Consider the following 20,860-nt stretch of genomic DNA (forward strand, 5'->3'; position numbering starts at 1 on the left):
AGCCCAGACTCTTATCTGTTCTTCTCTTGGCCTTATGGGGAGGTTAGAAATGCAACTGACATGGGCAAGCTGGTTTCCCATGGTACAAAGATACATTCATTGCTCCGAGCATTGTATCTGTACTTATGAGCACATTATAGTCCATCCAAATCCCTGCATCTGTGGCTCATCCTTACATATTTATTCTGTATTTATAGTCACCAGCATTTACAGAGAATGTGAGCAGGGGTTGTTTTCCTAGTAGGCTTGGGAGCAGATTCTTTTGCAGTTTACATCTCTATAACTCAATTAAATGACATTAGGATATTCTTACATCAGCTGAGTTCTCCTCCCGGAGTCAAAGTATAATTCCTAATAATGATTTTTTAAAAATTTTTATTAGTGTTTTCTTCTGAGCAGTTTCTTAAGCTTTTCTTCCTTTATAGCAAAGTCTGTGTGTAAGAGACTTCAGACTATTTTGTTTGAGAATCAGAGACTCAGAATAGTTTGTGGTCTGCTGAAACTATCCCCTGTATCCTATTTGCATAGCTCTTGTGTAAGCTTCCCATTTCAGTTGTAAAGGCACAGATCACTTGAATTCTAGAATTTGTTTCCTGTGCAATAGAAATAACACGTGGCTTTCTCTTGGCAAATTGTTAAAGTTTGTATCTGAGTTTGAAAATTATAAATTGCTGTCTGGTGCTAATTGCTAACTGCCAGTAGTAGTAATAATAATAATAATAATAATAATAATAATAATAATAATAATAATGATAATAGCAACTGTTCAAGTAATCTTCCATATAATGAGAAATAAATATTATTTCCTTAAGTCATGCCTAATATTCACAGTGGAGTGGTATATGCCTTTTGAGAAAAGGAATAAAATTCTGCAGCTACCAAATACATCAGTCATGTATCAGACAGGAAGACCCAGTTAGAAAAATCCTTTTCTTTTCAATTTCTTTAAAGAACAGGCAGAATAAGTTGTGTTTTGTCATTAAATGGTATAATTTTCAAAGCACTAATAATATCTGGCCTTCCCTTGTCTGGAACTCAACTGTTGACTTCCCAATAAGTCCAGTTATTTGGAAGCTGATGCCCAAAGCATTGAGCTGTCATTCCAGCATAATTAATTTCTAACCTTTCACCATGATTAGGTTGGCTGAGCTTTTGGTTGCTGTACTGGGGTTATCCTGCTGGTGATACCTACTGGGACATCTCCTGGCTCTTTCTGCAGTTATTCTCACAGCAGACACTCGGGGTTAGGTTTTTTGCTACACTTTTCTTTCCTACAGGCATTCAAATTAGTAACTGTGAATGAGGGTGAATACTGAAGACGAGATGAGACATAGAGATAAGTGGTAGGGAGCTGGACAGCTCTTTTTTTAAGCCATATTTCAGGGCAATGTGTTGTTAAGGCAGACAACTGCAGTCTGGAGTTTATTTTAAAATAAGTCTTTCAAAAAGGCACCAAGCTGGGGCAGTGTGACTGAAATATGGGGTTTGTAGGAGTGATAAGTAAGAAGGATCAGGATCAGCCATTTCCTTCACTAAAACCTTACATTGAAATTTCTCCTTAAGCCTCTTTCTCAATGTTCCTGCCATCCTGAGAAGTTCTGTTTTGCCATTAGAAAGACACCCAGCATGTGTTGCAGTTTCACCAGGCACTGTGCTGCTGGAGCTGGACAGAGATGCTGGCACCTCATGCTGCTCCCACCAGGAGTTCCTCGGCATCTGCAGTGTGCGTGGGCTGAGGATGGGATTGAACCTCTGTTACAGCTGAAGCAGCACGGCGTGAATAGCACACAGGATACACTTTTGCTCCAGTGATATGATTAAAAAATCTTTTAATATATGTTCTGTTTTTAATGTGTCATTTGGACATCCTCCTGCCCAGCTCTCTGAGTGGGGAAGGTTTTTCCAGCTCAGATTCTTGGGAAGACTCATCTTCAGGGCTAGTACAAGTGCCAGCAAAACCTTGGGTAATCCCACAGCTCCTTGCTGTCTATTGCCACTCAACTTGTGTTTTAAATTACTTAAAACAAAAAACCTCAACGTATTAGCTCTTAAAACTTTATCTATTCAGAAGTGCTTCTATTTAGTATAATTTTACATCTCATACTATTATATTTTTAATTAGCAGTATTAGGGGCTGCATTTGGTGGAGACCTGTTTTGGGTTTCAGTTGTCTGAATTCTGGGGGTTTGTGTGTTGTGTAGAAATTACAGCCTATATAAGTGATGGTAGTGCTGCACTCTCCTAGGAGACATTAAATTCCCATCTGGATATTGGTTGGTAGAACATAATTTGTCTCTGATAAATGTTCAAGGCCAGGCTGGGTGGAGCTCTGGGCAGCCTGGTCTAGTGGAAGGTGTTGGCATGAGATGATTTTTAAGTTTCCTTCTAACCCAAACCATTCTGGGATTCTGCAATTACTAATAATGCTTAGATCTCCCATGCCCTATGGCAAGTTCAGAAGGATTGGTTTCCTCTCCTCAATATACGTTTGGATGAGGGTTTTTTCTAGTGCCGAGGGTTTTTTTAACTTTATACATATTTTGTTGTGATGACTGACTGACTGTTAACTTGTATAATTTGTAAAAATTTCTGAAGAATATCCAAGAAGATCATCCTCTCTTCACAATTTGATTTTTTTGGTGAGACAGCATGCTGGGAGCCTGGAGTAATCCTGACCAACACTGTCCCTATCTGTTCTGGTTTTACAGCAGGCATTGCAAAGTGCTCAGTGGATTTCTATCTCCCCAAATCCAGCTTGCCTTCTGATTTTCAGTAAATCTCACAGCCACTGTAGTCCCCCAAAGGTTGCTCAGTAACTTGCAAGGTCCTGGAAGTGCCTTTGAATTTTGCTGTAATTCGGGGAGCCATTAGCAGCTTGCTTTCTATTTACTAATACCACTCTATTTACACATACTTGTGTGGCTGTGCATTAAAATACATGTCTTTCCAAACAATGACAAACCAGGAAAATAATTGAGAGCTAGATTCTTGAAACTTTCGAGCTTGGGAGGCATAAGGATTTTTTCCAGCCACAGGCAGAATTGGTTCAAGGCGCTGGGGTAATTTAGATTGCGAGGTGATGCTTGACCTCAATGAGTTCTGCATTTAAATAGGTAAGTGTAGGAATGAAAAAATAAGAACATGAAATGACTTCTTCAGGATCACTCTGTGCGTATTAACACGTGACCTGCGTTAAAAGCCAGGTTTTTGCTTTTTAGTTCAGAGTTTTATCTACTCTTGGATCAAGCCTGAAGGTTTCTCAGGCAGAAGGAACAGAAAAGGAAAAGAAAAATCTCCTTTTGTTAGAGCATGACTGTGCAGTACTGCGAAAAAGGCAAATGCAGTCTTGACTCAAGCAAGGCATTTCTATGGAGGCTGGGAACCATTAATGCCATTAGCAGATAGCCATCTGTAAAACTGCACTATTCTGGTCTCCCATATGCAAGAAAAATTAATTCAAATGGGGACAGGTGCTGAAAAGTACTTGCTGGGATGTGGGAGAGAACAAGGAGACAGAAGAGGCGGCTGAAAGAGCTCGGCTTGTGTGGCCTGGCAGGACTAAAGCTGTTCTGGATCTGACTGCTCCATAAATATATCCAGGGGTATGTACCAGGAGGAAAAGGACCTTGCTGTGGATGGTGTTGGCAAAAGAATTAGTGGGTTGAAATTAGCTGTGTGTAAATTTAAGCTGGAAATGGGATGTTGGTTTCCAGTTATCATAAACTTCTCTAGCTATTTATGAACCAGATCCCTTCTGTATCACATAGTTCCCTGTGTTCCAGAGGCAGCACAGCCCCATCCCCTTATTTAGCACTTTGTTTGCCTCCACAGCAGGGTGGAGTACCTGCTCAAGCTTTACACCTAGCTGTTTAAAAAAAACCAACTCCCATAAAAGTGTAGATTATTGTCTTGAATTTGATGAAATTACCAAAAAAAGTATGAAAGTTGTTTAATAGGTCCATTATTTGCCTGTTTATTCCTCTAATAAGGACTCAGTACATTTGGAAATCTAGTTTCTGGGGATTTTTTTGCCTATGGGAGGCCCTAGACTGAATTTAAAATGTGATCTATTTGCATCATGCAGAGCAATAACTTTTCCAAACAGCTGAAATCTGTCATGTTTCTTCAGTCCAAAGAGCTGATGCACCTGCCTGGACCAAGAGAATTAACTAGATAAAAACTGGGAGCTTGGGGAAGCTTCCCTTGAGCCCCTTTCTTGCGCTTCAGGTGTAGGGGTTTGCACCTCTTGCAGATCATCACAGGTGCTGTGTGTGAGGAGCCCTGCTCCCTGCAGAGCTTGGAGCCACCGTCCCGTCCATCCCCAGGCTGTCCTGGTGCCTCCTCCACAGGCAGAGACCCCAGGGACTGATGGTGCCACCTAATTTTAAACTGCAATTGAAGCCTTATTAGTCTGTGATTGCTAATCAGAATGAAAGTTGGCTTTTGTTGGCTTTTATTACTCATTCCACTTTGTCCATATTAGTTACAGACATAATGTGATTTTCTGCTCTGCTTTGCTGATGCATGAAATTCCCAAGGGGTCCCCTTCACTAAAATCTAGATTTCTCTTTACAGCTTGACAAGTTGCTGTTACAGCCACAGAATGCTTTTCAATACTTTATAGCTCTCAATGCAAAGAAACTTTATGTTGTTTTCATAGGTGAGGGTGACATAAATGTTGAAGTGCCTCCTGTTACTTGATATTTAATTATGAAAGCATCCACTGGAAAAATAGTATGAGCCTGGTGTAATCAGCACTGGGGTAGCCCTGCTAATCTTTTCATTTGGTCTAGACATCAAGGATGCTTTGTACTAGTCTGGCTGTAGCCTGATAATCGAAGACCTTCTGGACTAAATGTTTCGGTACTCTTTATGAAGGGAAAGACTCCTCCATAAAACCCCGTAGGTTTGCCTGTTCTTCGGGCTGATAAATGCCTGTTTGATTAGTTCATGGAAAAGATATTTGGATTAACCTGACCATGGAGGCAGCTTGGCTCTGTGTTAGTGCCTTGATGTCTGGGAGGGCAGCAGCCCCTGGGTGTCAGGACAAGGGTGCTGCTCCTGCTTCTCATGGCTCTTTGAACTCAGATAATTCTGACTAGACAGCATTTCCACGTTACTTAGAAAATATTTTTGTAATTAGTTACATTCCTAAAGAGATCCACAGTTCCTGACAATTGTTTGGAAGTGACAAATGGGTTTCCTTGCTCTTTTCTTCTCTTTCTGTTAAGTAGCAACAGTTCTTCTTCTTACCTGTTTTAAACCAATTCAAATATTCTAAATAAATACCAAAATAATTGCCAACAGTTTGTTTTCCAAAACCTATCCACATGTCCACATTCTTATGTATCAAAGTCCAGTTTTAATCTGTAACATGGTTTATGTCTGACCTCTGCATCTTTAATTAAGGAATTGGTGGGAGGGCAGCAGCTGGAACCCCCTTCACCTGTAAGATGCATTGGGAAAGTCATTCAGGGTCAAAACAAAGAAATGCTGTCTCAACAATGGCCAAAACTGAATGCCTGAGGAGGAGTATCATAACAGAAATGAGGTCCTGTATTTTTGATGAGTATTTTAGTTCTTTTCATGCCAAAATTTAGATTTTATCTAGGCTGGAACAATTCCAGTACTGTTGAAAGAAAACTTGCTGTCTGAATAAAACCACTGTCTGGTCTGGCACAGTGCTGGGAAGAGCTGGTGTGGCTGCTCCTTGGGGAAGTGGTGATGATGTGAGTGCTGGCTGGTGAAACACGATGTGCCTGAGCTCGCCTTGCTGGGCAGGAGCAGGAGCAGGAGCAGCTCCCGGTGTGCTGTGCCGGCTGTGCTGACCGGCCCCCGCCAGTCCCTTGTAATCCGATGTTACCCTAGAAATAGCTATGTGTGACATTAAGGGAATACAAGCTGGGAATGCATAGTGGAATTACTTTTTGTCCTCTGGATAGGAAGGCAAGGCCTGGCCTGTGGCATTTCTGCAAATCTGTCACCATAGACTGTGCCCAGTGTGGAAACCCAGGCAAGGAAAGAGTTGGAACCCCACAGGGGTGAGATGGAGCTGCATTGTCAACTTTGCTGGTTCATACTTGGTTTGATTTTTGTGCTGCTTTCCTGTAGTGCTGTGGCTTGGTGATGGTGGAAATACCAGTGTTCTGTGTTCATTTTTCTGTGTTCAGAGAGTTTCAGGGAAGGTGCAGATACACATCTGCACTCCTGGTCCCACTTGCCTTTTTTCCTCTCCTAAAAGTGTATCTTCTGTAAAATGCAGATCATAATCTACTTATTTGTGGGGAGGAAAGACAAGAGGACACAGCAAAATAAAATAATGGTGGTTTTTTGTCTTTGCCTTATTTTGAACAGTGAAGCAGGAGAAACAGCCCTTCTAAAATATATAGAGATGGTGGGGCTCTGGCTGTGGACTCCCCAGCCCTGGAAGTGTCCAAGGCTGGGTTGGTTGAGGCTTGGAGCCACCTTGTCTAGAGGTAGGTGTCCCTGCCTATGGTGGGGTGTTGGAACAAGATGGGCTTTAAGGTTCTTTCTAAACCATGCTATGCCTCTGCAATTCTGTATCTGTAAATATGGTTTGTTTTCCAGTCTATAACTTCTTGGAGCAACATTATCTTTCTTTAATCAAAAGCTGTGTTTGCTAAGAACCAAGTGGTGTTGGGCAAGGGGATGGTTGACTAAGGTGAGGTTTGACTGAAGTACCCTGGAATGAGAGGAGAAACACCTCAAGCAAGGGCTCAGAGCTTGACTAGGCCTTTCTGTGGCATCTCAGTATGTGCAGGTCGTCCTGCCTCTCCCTCTCCTCTTTCTCTCCTCTCTTTTCCTCTTCTTCTCTCTTATCAGATCTCAATGCCAGATTATCTCCCTGCCAGCTTTTAGAAGTTCAGCTTAGTTGTCAGCAGTTTGTCTGCTAATAGGCACAACTGTTCTCCATCAGGGCTGTCTGGGCAAACATCTGGAAATGTGGGAATTCAAAAGAAATATCGCTGGTGAAACCCAACAGAGGAAACCTGTGCAGGTTCAGAGAGGAAGCTGCCAAGCTATAAATATTTATATACTAAATGCATATGCTGGTGTGTAAATGAAGTGCTTGTAAAGCCTATGAGCATTGGATATGGTTTAGGTTAGAAAATATATTTTAAACCTTTATTTGTATGAGCATATGTTTAGACAGACACTGCCAAGGAGTGTAACAGCAGTGGGTGCCCAGCGTTCCCCTGAGACAAGACACATGGTGCAAAGTTCCTTTTTTCTCATGGCAGTTTTTGTTTTTGCTGGTCCTGGGATCACAATTGGAGCTATTTTGTAATTTCTGATTGTATTTCAAAACTGGAATTTTTTTACATAGTGAAAGTGAGTTTACCCCAACTTTTCAAACAAGCACCTAAGGATAGAGCTAATAAAAAAATCGTATTTACTAAATCACACAATCCTGTCAGTTGTTTTCATGATTTGTTCAGTGTTTAAATGATTTGTAAAATGCACTTAGACGTCCTTCTAATTTTAATACTTCAGTTAAGTAGGTAGGCTTAGCATTACCTTCTGCAGCAGTTTTGGTAGTATAAATATCTGTGTCCAGATATTTATAATTTTCAATGATTATTTTAATTTTTTCCCCACTATAACATACAGATATAGTAACCATGTGCTTTGATCATTTTATTTCATGCTTCCTTGATAAATCATAGTTCATAAGGAGCATTACTGAATGTTGCAACTCATTTCACCACTTCATATTTAATGATTATCATGTAAGAGCATCTTGGGACTTGTCTACACAGGAACTACAACGTAATTAAATGGGGGAATATATTTAAGGACTTGCCTACATAGAGAAATTATTTTGAATTTTAATATGATGTGAATTTTTAAGCATATTGTTTTTTTCTTGGGATGTGTTTTATGGGTATTTTTATTTTGGAGTATTTCTTGTTACAAGCTTGTTTTGGAATTGCAAACCTAGTGTTTCTCACACGCTTTCCTCACTGAAGAACTTGAAATCTGGTCAAAAGTAGATGTTTCACCATGTATTTTTGGTCATAGAGGTATGGCAATATTTATTTGAGCTTCAGTTTGTAATGTTGGTGTTTTTTTTTTTTTTTAATTTTGAGAGTTTCCATTGGAGCAAACAATTTGATTTTGCAGTTCTTTTTTTCAGAGGACCTAATAGCTTTTTATATTTTGATTTTTGTAAATTTTCCTTTTTCATAGGTGCATAGATGTGAGCTTGGGGATAAGCAAATTAAATTCTTTGTTTTATTGTCTGCTTGCCAGTGATCAGTGTAACCTTGATGGTGGACTTCCAGTACTTTGTTTTCTTCTTCTTATGCAGAATCTCAGGATGGTTTGGGTTGGAATGCACCATAAAGCTCATCCAGTTTTACCCCTGCCATGGTGGGGGACACCTTTGACTATCCCAGGTTGCTCCAAGCCCCATCCAACCTGGCCTTGGGCACTTCCAGGGATGGGGTAGCTACAGCTTCTCTGGGCAGCCTGTGCCAGGGCCTGCTCACCCTCACAGAGAAGGATTTTTTCCTGATATCCCAGGGGAGCCTGCCCTCTGGCAGTGGGGAGACATTTCCCCTGTCCTGTCACTCCATGTGCCGGGATGAAGTCCCTGTCTTTCTTTATGGATGTATCCTTACTTGCCTAAATAAAAAGTCTGATCCAGGGTGAGCTACTATAATGCACGTCCATTACCACAAGAAGATTTTTCATGATTCTGGGTTTAGTTTCATGGAGAGTGAACACAATGTCCAGAACTCCCATGGTGTAGTCTGGCTTTAATGCCGTGCACAAAGTGCCTCAGTAGAGTGTCCTGCTGAATCCAGAAGATTTTTTTCCTTGTGATTGAACAAAGCACTAGTCCCAACCATTCAGCTTTAGCAAGACCTGTGTAGTCAAAGCTTCCACGTGCCTGTGGTGGCACCAACAGGAAGGAGTTGGAAGTACTCCCCCCAGAAGCTCTTGGATGGATGGATTCTGGCACCCAGGGGAAATCAGGCCACTGAGGTGCAAGGTTGGTTGGATTTTTTCCCAATAGATACTCAGAAAACTTCATATTGGGCTAACACTTAGCAAACAAAGGTGACATTTGAGGCACCTGGAAGACAAACCTGACAGGAGTGGCATTTCCATGTCAATATTAAAAACTGCTGGGAGTTCACTGCTCTGGTAATATCCATGGCAGGAGCTTCAGGAGCTTGAGCCCTTTGGCTGGGCAGGGAGTTCCTGCTTTAATAACCCTTTTCTTGTGAGCAGTTTTGGACACTTGCTTTGATGTGGAAAAGTGCTGCTGTAACAGCACTCGTGAGCAAGAAGCTGCAGTGAGGCTGAAGAGAGCAAAAGCTACCCCCAGTTCATGTGGAAGGCACTAATTTATTCCAACATATTGATGCTTATGCAGTCCTTAGAACAAGTCTTGCTTATATGTCATTATGTTTCTTATTATGCTTATATTTCAAGAATGGCCTTCTAAGATAGAGTTATCCTATTTTGTCCATATCTTTGACTGCCTTTTGGCAAAAATCCTCGTGTTGCCAGAAGTTAGATTAAAACTAATGATGTTTAAATTTGTAAGGCTTTTGAAAGTATCACTGGCACAAAATAAATAAATTTACGCAAGTGAATAGGTCATTATACCTTAAAAAGAGGGGAGGTAATTTGATTTGGTTTCTTAATTGGTTTCCAAGCTAAAATTAATAGTGTGTGGAATCTCTCTTAGTAACATGACTCAGAACTATTTATTTTTCAACTCCTCTTTTCAGATTGATGAGTGTGTTATCTTAGCATTTGAGAGATGCAAGCAGTACTGGAATGACAAACATTTCTCGACAGCTTTAGGAAGATGGATGATGTGATGACCCTGCAACAGGTTTGGGTGTTTGTGCTTTCCAGTGGATCATTGTGAGACTCTTGCTTCACTTTCATTCTTAATGAGGGGGGAAGGAAAGGTGAGATCTAATTATGGGTTTGAGATGTCTTTTGTAATCTGACTCCTCAGTGTTCTTATTTATCATCCAGCCCTCAACAGAAGAGCACAGTGATGGTCATCCCCAGTTCATGGTCCCAGCTGGTGAATTTTGCTTTTAGAAAAGAAGATAGTTACTGGATTCTACTGCAAAGCTGGTGCTAAGTGATTAGCTACACCTTGGATAATTGTTATTGTATTGTTATTGCATTGTTACTTTATTTGGCAATTCTGCACAAAATCATTACCAAAACTAACCTATTATAGGTAAAATCCTTAGGCTTGACCAGGATCTTTATATCTATTCCATATCTTATGATCTGCAGAGTTGTGATAGCCTTAGGAGGAGAGAGAATGCCTTGAAAATACAATGCGTGGTCTGCCACATCAAATATGTGTGAAATTATAAGAGAAAAAATACATTAATAATATATTGATAGCTTTCTGGTAAGTTCTATACAGATGGAAGAGAATGATTTCCTTTAATTTGCTTTATTGCCAAGATTTAAAACTAAATGAAACTACTGTCATACAAATTAAATTACAACATTGCACTCATCAATGTGCCTGTGATATTCTCCCCTAACAATTAAAACTCTTCAGTTTATTAGAAACTGGTCTCCTTTTGGACCTGAGAGCACACAGTGGAGGGAAGCAGTGAGGCCAGTGCAGTGTAAATCCTGAAATGCCCCTCAGAGTTCCTTTGCTTTCTTTTTCCATCAGAGAGCAGATCAGATTTAGAGCAACAGGAGAAAGTTTGGTTTAAATTTTGTTGTAAACTCTCTCCTATAGGCTTAATCGATTCCTTAAGTGTGCTGTATATAAAAATATGACTTGAAGTTCTCCTTGATATCATCTCCTAATATTTAAAAGTAGCAATTACTGGGGAATTATTTTATTAGTAGGTTTGAGCTGTGGGTAAGTGGAGCAGGTCAGCTCTGTGACATTTGGACAGTGTTGGCATGCTGCATTGCTCAGGCACATCAGTAAAGGCCTATGCTACTTCACACCCTGGTTCACATTTAAACTTTTTTACTGATTCTGTTGCAGCATTCCTTCATTTCACCCATTGTGGAGTTTGTGGCTTTGAGGTTTTTAATATTTTGGCCAGAAGGAGCTGTAGATTTTAATTTTGCTAAATATGGCCAGGCCAAAGCAAATTCTCCTTCACTGATGCCAGGAACTTCAAGTATAAAAATTAATTTATTTCTAAATGGAAAAGATATTTTGAACAAGCAGTTTATGTATTTGCATCTACTGAAATAACCTCTGCCTCCCCAAAAGCAGGCAAGCCTGCTGCTGTGTGTTCAATGCTACTTTTGTCTGTCTTGTAAGAGGAAAAGCCGCACTAATAGAATGTGTCAGCCATGAGCAGTTAAAACCGACACATCTCCGTGTCATACAAGAGAGAAGTTTATGGATTAATATTCAGGTTCCTGACAGGAAGCACATTGTGATGGATTAGTATTCTTATCATTTGAGTGACAATTTTTAAAAAGCTACTTAAAATGACCTGGATCTGGGACACGTGGGTTGGAGCCAGGAGATAAGTGGAAGTGATTTAAATCTCACCTTCCTATTTCCTTGCTCTAATCTCCTGGGCAAGAGCAGAGCCCAGTGTTGCTGCTTGATTTTATAGCTCTCTGGTAGTCACAGGGGACTGAAAGCAGCTGATACTGATGGTCTGGAGGACTCTTGAGTGATCTGCTCCTTCTGCATCTGCCCTGCCTAAATCCAGGAGCTCAGGATCCTGCTGTAGTTACTAGCAGAAATAAAATCTTTGCAGCTCCTGCCTCTGTTTTCACTCCTCTGGAGGAGATTTGTGTCTCCTGGTTTACTCGGGATCTCCTGCTTGACTTAGGCACTGCATTGACCAGTAGAAATACTTCCCCAGGAGTTCCTCAGTAACAACTTTATTCCACCACAGGAATTTGTCTAAGCCATCTTCAGTATCAGATTTTATCTGCAGTGTTGCTCAAAGCAGCTGCACTGTGTCCAGAGGACCTGGCCTGGTGTATTTTAGGACATATAGTAACTTAAACCAGATACTGACCTTGTGCAATACCTATCTTCACCAAAGAGATTGTTATTTGAAGTTTCATTTGTTTTTTAAATTATATGTTGCACTCATGGCATGCAGACATTGTGACTAATATGATTTAATGGAAAAGAATCTCTTGAAGAAAATGTCTTTGCAAAATGGTTCAGGGGGATATTTTGGTAAGGCATAAAGCTGGGATTTTTTTTTACCCTAATAATGGTTCTTAAAGTACATAGTAATAAAATAGTTCCTGAAGACAGCATGTTACAGATGTAACATGCTTCTGACATCTATTTAGTGATAATAATTCTTCATTAAAAACTTGCAAGGGTAGGCAACAGATGTGGGGTGATCAGAGCTCAGTTGTGGAAGTGTTTGTGGGGAGGTGAAGTTTTCCATTTTATTCCAGGGCAGCACAACACAGATAAATGTTGAAACCCATTTTTTAGCACTTTTCGTTTAAAGTTGAAAAGGGAGAGCCCGACAGCAACAAAATCCGAAAAGATGGGAAGATATTCAGTGCAGCGTGTCCTGCACTTAGAAATTGCCTCCTTTGATCAAGAAGGCAAAAAGCATTGATAAGCAAGTGTCCTCCTGGAAGAGGGGCTCAAGAAATGCTTGGAGAAAGGAGCTTTGTTTGTGGATCTATTAATTGTGTGCTGAATAAAAAGGACTTGATGGTGGTAAATGTATAATGTTATTAGGCTTTAGCAGCTGGCCAGAAAGCAGTATTCCTTCATGGAGGATATTTCTCCAACGTGGATCACCTGAGGTGAAGCTTGTCTGTGTATCCAGCTTTCATTTCCCCTGAAGCCATGGCTGACGTCCGTGAGGCCTTGGGAATACACTAGTTAGGTGGCTCACAAAGTCAGCATTTTTGGAGATGGAACAGCTTATAAAGGCCTGCTTTTATTTTTAGTATTTCATTTTTGTTACGCTATCTTCCTAGAAAAATACGATTTTAATGAGCCAGGCTCATCGGTGGTCACCTGACCTCCTCATTTACTAAACCAGGAGATTCATGTCTTTTCTCCCATTTCAAGCTTTGGACATCAGGTACATTGAAAAAATTAGGTTAAATGAGCTAATTTTTCATGCACTGGTACTAGAAAACTTGATTCGAAGATGAAGACAAGAAAAATTTTTTATGTGGAGTAAAGCAGATACAGAATTTTGGTGCAAATGCCACGTTATTTAACATAATTAATGTTAATTTCTAGCTCCTTGTGGTAGGCTTGGACAGCAGGCCCAGGGTCTTTCCTTCTATCCTCACTGCTCTTCCTCAAGTGAGTGCTACAAGCACATCCACACCTGCAGCGCCCCTGGTTTATGCAGCTGCGCTTCCCTGGTTACCAGCAGTGTATTTCAGGATGTGTCCATCATCCTCTCCTCTGTCCTGACCCCTCGTCACTGTGACCAGCCCCACAGATGCAGCAGTGTTAGGAGCACGTTGCTGTGACACTCCACATTATCACAGCCCTGTAATGGCACTTGTGGTATCAGCAAAGGATGTTGTGTGGCCAAAGTGCTGAGGAAGAGGCCCAAGCTGCAGGAGCTCAGTGACTACTTGTTTTGTTGGTCAGAGCCACTAAAAGGATTTGGATAAGCTGAAAACAAACATGGAGCACTGTGTCAGGCATGCGGCAGCTCGAGCCGCTGTTGCCAGTTAAGGGTACTGAAATACTAAATGTCATGTAAAGCCTAAAATGCCCAATTCTGGGTACAGTGTCTCTGGGAATCCTTGGAAAGCCACACTTGTGAGTGGTCAAGAGAATAACAGCATCACCTCTTGAGCACTCAAAAGCAGAGCTGGCATGACAGGTTGTTAGTACAACAGGTCAGACAGGTGTATACCAGTGAGTCTGCCTTCTCCATCCTGAAAAATCTCAAAAGTCACAAGTATCAACATTTTCTTAGCAATTTCCTCCTGCTGTATTCCCTGTACAGAGCAATGGGCTTTTAAATGCTGAATAATAATATGAATGTGTCTTTTGTGTGGAGAAAAAATAAAAAAGAAACTGTGTCAGATTGTTTATGTGGCAGACCTTTCCAGTTTTGTGGGACCTGACAGTCTGGGGTTTAGCTGCCCTCCTCTGTGAGTAAGATTGCTCAGGCTTGCATTGATCTCGTTTTTAATTAGAATCCTCTTTGAGATGGAAAATATCAGAGCAGATCTATAGTAAGACAGGGAACTTCACTGCCAGAGGGTTTTCAGATACTGCCTTAAAAAAAAAAAAAAAAAAAAGAAAAAAAGCTATTTCTAATCCTTAAAATATTTGCCTTGCTTTATTTTCATATCTTGAAGACAAACAGGTGCTGTGTGCCCTTTATGATTCTCAAATATACAATCTCCAAGCCAGCAGTCTCCAAAGCCTTCCCTTGTTTGTACAATTAGGGTGGGATTTTCAGAATCACTCAGTGTTGGTCTGTCTGCTCTCATTGAAGTCAAACTGCTATTGACTTCAGTGAGAATCGTGTTAGATCAGCATGAGTGCTTTTGAAAATCCTTCCCTCCACTTTTATTTTTAGTCACATCTGTGTACAATTGAGTAAAAAGACGTTTGTAATATGCTTTAATTATTCTTTGTTGTTTTCATATAAAAGTGATTTAAAAGAAACCAGAAGGAAACCTATAATAATCTTGACTTTGATCTTATTTACCATGAATTATATGTTATGTTTTTCTTCTCCATTTATGTAATTATATATTACTTTATGACAATGTAAGATAAATCACTGAAAACATGAGGAATAGAAATAATTAGGTAATACAGAGAGGAAGAACAGTCTCAGAGGAAAGTACTTGATGCTTCGTGGTCTGGTGGGTTTCCAGTGTTGCTTGAAGCTACTTTCTTTTGGCTGAATGGGAGAAGCAGGAGACTTCATGTGAAAGGCTGGTGCTGAAACCTGATGAATTTGGAGGCTGCATGGCCAGCTGGGAGGAGTGACTTTCTGGATGTCACCTTCCCAGGAAACTGCAAGTTATTGCCCAGGTATGCACAGTCTGCTCTGCCATTGTGCTTTCCACAGTTTTGGTCCACCTGCTCCTCCTTGATTCATGCACCTTTTTGGTTTCCAGCATGTGTTTCGGTGGTGTTTTTGGTTAACTGTTTGCTCTTGGGAAATACCAAAGAAAACCATAGAGAATCAGAGCTTTCTGTAGCTCGGGAATTGGGAGAATGCAGAGACACCTAATTCAACAAGATCAATATTTGCAAGATTTGCCCTGTACAGCCTGGCTTCTACCTCTGGCTGTAGATATTCATTGAAGTGCTCTAGAGGGGCATCCAGCTGTAGTGATTTTTATTTGCATCGTATTACTGTTTGCTTGGGTCCATAGCAAGAGTTTTTAGCTGAGGAGGAGCTTTGGCCATCACCTATAGTTCATCTCCACCTCCGCATGTGATACAAATCGGGGGATTTTGGAGACCATCAGGAGGAGGTGACTGCTTCACTCATTAGTGCTGAAAATTTACCTGAACTGCTCTTCTGGGAGGCTTTGAAGAGAAATATGTAGATCCAGAGGGCAATTCTGTTGGCAAAGAACACTTGGAAGCCTCCTTGGATTCAGGGGTGGATTTGCAGTGGGAGAACCTCAGAGTTACATTGAATAAAATTGTCTTCTAATAGCAAGGTTCCATTCCATCTTTAGACTCCTGGGATTGTCAGTTCTGCTGTAAATACGTGTTTAGCATTAGAGTAAAATGTTATGTCAGTGCATGGCACACTGGTTGCCTGTTTCAGTTGCTGCTGTTTCCACCACATGTCATTGATTAGAGCTGGGCCAGTGGCCAGGCTGGTCCTTGATACACTCGAAATCCAAAGTAGTCTATGAAAGATGCTTATTAGCTGAAGTGTGGCAGATCTGTTTGATAAACTCTACAGCATATTGTTCCTCTTAGTGCACTCTGTTGGTGTTTTCATGTGAACAGGAGTAAAGGCGTTGGACTGTTGTAATTCAGTAGATGTGATCTCTCTTGCAAGACCATGCATGGCAAGTGCAGCACATGCTCAGGGCTCCACTGGCCTCATTAACTGAAAATTGTCAGGCCACTCTCTGAGAAACTAAATTGGCGGTCTTGGTGTTCAACACCCAGAGGGAGACTCCCCAGGAAATGGTGACTGCCCAAAGCTGCCATAGCTCAAGGACTGCTAGGACAACAGTCTCAGGCACAGAGACGGGTTCTTGGGATGTCTGTGCAGAGGCAGCAGTTGGGCTTGGTAATTGTTGTGGGTCCCTTCCCACTCAGGAACGAGCAGAGGCAGAGGCACTGGACACACTGTCCTCTTGCACTGTCAATAGTCCTGAAAGTGCCACCATCATGTAATCTGCAGCTGCAAGGTGTTGATACAGAAATCTTGGCATAGTCTAAATAAAAGTATTAGTCTGTGAGGCCTCCGGAAGGTCTGAGTGCTCAGCCACCTTCTGCAGGCACTGCTGGTTCCAACAGGTAGTTTGAAATTAGGCATTTTTTAACATTTCACATATAAACAAAGTGGAAACCGGTCTAAAGAAGCTGAAGGACAGAAAGGCCATGGGAGTAAACAGCTCTGAGCAGTAATGTGACAGCTATGCTAGGAATTGTGAGATGCTTAAGATATAATTACTCTATATTAATGAGATGAGATCTACACAAAAAGCATGATGAACCTGCCAGAGAAATAAACCACAGAGTACTGGCTAGCCTGATTTTTTTTTTTTTTGCCATTGTCATGTTTTAAATGTTCATGCATGCTGATTAAAATTTAGGTTAGGTTCTTGAGAGCTGTTGCCAAGTTTTGTCACTCAGGGCTTTTTAGATGGTGTAGATTTAACCCTCAGTATGCCCTTTTGGTGGCCAGTTTCCCAGATACTGAGGGCAGATAATATTCTGCCATGTCCAGCTGAACTGGTGCATTCAGACTTCCTGGGGAAAAAGCCTCTTGTGTGCTCCTAAAGTATTTATTTATCTAGGCTTCATCTTACTGAATTTACTGTTTGCTGAAACAGGCAGGACTCTGTTGGCCTGACATGAGATAATGTGTTTGACTTCACTCTTTCATTCTTATGGAATGATATTTGAGATGCATGGCTTTTTTCATTTTTTCAAGAATATCAGGGGAAAATAATTTCAAATGGAGAGAGAATTTTGCTGAACATCTGGGAGCAAAATGAGGAAAGTTTGATAAATGACATCTTGCTGACATGGAATAGCAGCTAGCTCAGTGAAGGAATCTAGGGCATTGCAAGTAAAAGGATTTTTTTAAGTTTAGTGCCATTGGAAGTATAGCGCCATGCTGTATACATGTGCTTGACAGTAACAGATTATTCAAATTGTCAGATTTAAAAAAGCAAAAAACTTCAGTCTGAAGTCATGCAGTAGTCTTAATTTCAGGAGCAGCCGTGTCTGTATACAATAGACACAGACATTTTTTGACTACTTAAGTCAGCAGAGGAAATTCTTGTTAAAAATTTATATTCTGCTCAGAGGTTGATTGCTGTATTAAATATATGGAAATATTTGATACACTAAGCATGGCATCATCAGTTTATATTGATAACCCAACTGCATAAGTTTAAATTCTTACAGGTCTTGACTACTCAGCTGTTCTTCATTTTAGCCATTTTATGTCTGAGAAACATTGAGTTTAAAACTTGTACGTTATTTTGATTTTTTCCATTGCACACAGATACCTTTATGTATAAGCTTAAATACTGTCAAATAAGCACAAAGCTCTTCACCTGCACTGTTTTAAACTGGAAGTAACTCAAGGCAGTCAGACCTTTGCAAGTAGAAATAAAACCTGTGACTTACAAAAAAAAGTAATCGTAGCCCAGATATTTTCTGGTGAACAGACTTTAGCCCTACAGAGGTTTTTTTCCCCCTTGTATTGCTCTACCAGTCTGATGTCAAATGTCTTTTTTTTCCTCCGTTTACCATAATTGCCTCTGAAATACAACAATGAAACAAACCATTAGCAAAACACTGAGCTGTCAGAAGCAATCTCTTGTTTCAGATCCAAGTGAGGTGCTTTACTTGATCCGAAGAAAGTTGTGTCTGTATCCTATAAAGGTTCTTTGTGAAACATCCAACACTTCCAGTTTAGTGTTGAAGTTGAGACCTGACCTGTCCTTCCGGCGTGAGTTTTCCCATAGGCCATGTTTGAAGTCAAATTGGGTTGTGACATTAAATAACACTGTATGGTGTGTTCACTCTCTCCTGCTCCAACTGGAGGCTCAGAGCAGTTCCAGTAGCGTTTTACAAGAGTTGGTTGATTTTGGGGTGGGTTATAGGTTCTGGCAAGGTAGGTGATACTGGAAAAACCTTACTATTTGTCTTTTAAAGACCAGAAGGTCTTCAAAGAACATTTGCAAGGACAATTTGTATTAATATAGAACTGTGATCTATATCATCATTTTCTGGAGAAAATGAGTCTCAGGGGGGACCTTCTGGCTTTGCACAACTCCCTGACAGGAGGGTGCAGCCAGGTGGGGATTTGGCTCTGCTCTCAGGGAACAGGAACAGGGTGAGAGGAAATGGCCTCAACTGGTGCCGAGGGAGGTTCCAGTTGGGCATTAGGGAAAATGTCTTCCTTGAAAGGCTTGTCAGGCTTTGGAAAGGGCTGCCCAGGGAAAGTGGTGGAGCCACCATACCTGGAAGTGTTCAGGAAACCTGTGGATGTGACATTTGAGAATGTGGTTTAATGGTGAACATAGTGGTGGTGCTGGTTGGACTGGATGATCCTAAAGATCTTTTCCAACCATAATGATTCCATGATTTTCATGTGTGTATGCAAATGTATATCTAAAAGATGTGTCAGACCTGTTGAGAAAAGAACTTGGAATCAAACCGTACTTCAAATGATGAACTTTTGGGTGCAAACGCTTTTTGTTCTCTGGGTGATTTTCTTTCTAAGGGGGTGCCAGAAGAATCAATGAGAGCTCCATAAAACCCATTTACTCTTTTCCTTGTATCCTTGAACCTTCAAAAGGAGAAACTAAAGCACCTGCAGATGCAGACAGGACATTCCATGTGTGGCATGTTTTCCGGTATCCTTTCATTCTGATTCTTCCTTTCTTTTTTTAATTACAGTTCTTTGAGGTTCCGTTTGACTCAAATATGAACAGGACTAAAAACAGACCACTGGTGCGAGGACAGATCAGGTAAGGCAATGCACACCTGCTCTGGCTAAGAAGGAATGAACCTTTTATCTATTTCCAAGTTTCTCTCCCTCTTCAGATGACGAAAAGTAGCACTTCGAGACAGAACATTTAAGAAAAATGCACTTCTTTTTTCCTTGCTGTTTCTTCATGTTTATAACTTCCGTGTGAGCAGTTTGGGCACTCACAGCTGTAAAATACTGAATTTCTCAATACTGTAGAATTTCCCTTCATATTACATATTTCTTCATGTATAATGACTCTGTGTATGGTGTGGCAGCATGCAGTTATGTTCCACTAAACTTTTATTTTGTAATAATAAATCCTAAAATTTTCCCATCTAAGAACAACCACAAAAATGTGTGTTGCTTCTACATCTTTAGTTGGTTAAAAACTCATTGTGGCATCTTAGGAAATTGATATAAAATTTGTTATCATAAAGTTTATCATAATCTACAAGTAAATTCCTCCCCCCACCAAAAAAAGTCCTTCATTAGCATAGGAATTTCCTTTTAAAAAGTCCTCAATTCCCTCTGTTTTCTGGATAATGTATCAGTTTAGTTTCTCAAAGGCTGTTTGGCAACTAAAAAAGCAAAGTGAAAAAGAACATCAATAAAAATCCTCTAACTTATTTGCAAACTGAAACTGAAGGCCCAATTCATAAATGATTCAACAAACAATTTTAGTATTACATTTCCATGATTTGTGCCAAAGAGTATTTATAACAAAATTATGTTTTCCCTTAGGCTTCTGTGAACAGTTGGTCCTATTTATTTCTGTGTTTTATCCATCACCTTTGGAGGACTGAAAAAAAACATGATAGATGAAACTACAAGAAAATTGAGACAAAATACTCAAGTGAACCTTGGGGGTAAATTCACTCTTGTGGTAAATAGTTAGAGCGCTTCAATAAACTTGTTCTGATTTGTTCTCAAAGGTGGTGCTAATTGCAGATTTCCAAGTTAATTTAACTTTAAAAATATTTTAAGGACCACTGCAGCGAGAGCATCTTTTGGATATACAGTAAGCCAGGCTTAATTGTGTGGTTCAGGGGACTTGCACTTCTGCCTCCCTTGCATGTGGTCCTTACATTGTGGGAAAAGAAACACTTATTAGGAGGAAAAATGATGGGGGGATTTTCTTTTTATTATTGTTATTTTATTTTTATCATGGTCTGCTAGCATGGCTTGCAGTGCTTCTGGAGTCAAAAATATAACTCAGAAACTTTCTGTCAACTTCTGATTCAGAGAAGGCAATTTATTTCATGTTTCCAGTGTCCATAAGTGAACTTCACTGTCATATGAATGCACCACAAATTGGCAAAACCATATTTCATGGATTTTCTTACTTCCCCCCTTTCATATGTGCTTTCACCACAAAATGGTAATGTTGGGGACATGGGGCAATCACTCATCAATCTGTCTACCTGCCTGTCAACAGCTAATTTAAAGTTCTTTAGTGTCACTTCCCTTGAGTGATGCTGCTCTTGCTCCCTGCAGACCGTGGAGTACTCAGACCTTGACTGGGGTTATTTCTTCTGTAGTGTGTCAGAGGAGAATAAACCAATGCACGTAATCTAACCTTGTTGTATTTTGCCACATATTTCTTGCTGTTCCTTGAACTCTTACCTTCCTGGCTGATAAAATAAAACCTGTAAATGGTTATGCTAAAACCAGTCAAAACCAGACAATAGAGGGATGGACATATA

At 40.5% G+C, this 20,860-nt stretch overlaps 1 protein-coding gene across 4 annotated transcripts in view; it reads left to right on the plus strand.

The window, feature by feature from the left end:
- The window catches only part of LOC135455463 (protoheme IX farnesyltransferase, mitochondrial), a 96,043-nt gene that overhangs the window by 43,128 nt on the left and 32,055 nt on the right, over positions 1 to 20,860 (plus strand). For all 4 annotated transcript variants that reach the window (XM_064728700.1, XM_064728698.1, XM_064728701.1 and 1 more), the window contains exon 5: positions 19,085 to 19,155. In XM_064728700.1, the coding sequence (XP_064584770.1) occupies positions 19,085 to 19,155 (71 nt within the window). The remainder of the gene's footprint in view (positions 1 to 19,084; positions 19,156 to 20,860) is intronic.

This window comes from Zonotrichia leucophrys, chromosome 18 (genome assembly GCF_028769735.1).
Source record: "Zonotrichia leucophrys gambelii isolate GWCS_2022_RI chromosome 18, RI_Zleu_2.0, whole genome shotgun sequence".
Taxonomy (NCBI): domain Eukaryota; kingdom Metazoa; phylum Chordata; class Aves; order Passeriformes; family Passerellidae; genus Zonotrichia; species Zonotrichia leucophrys.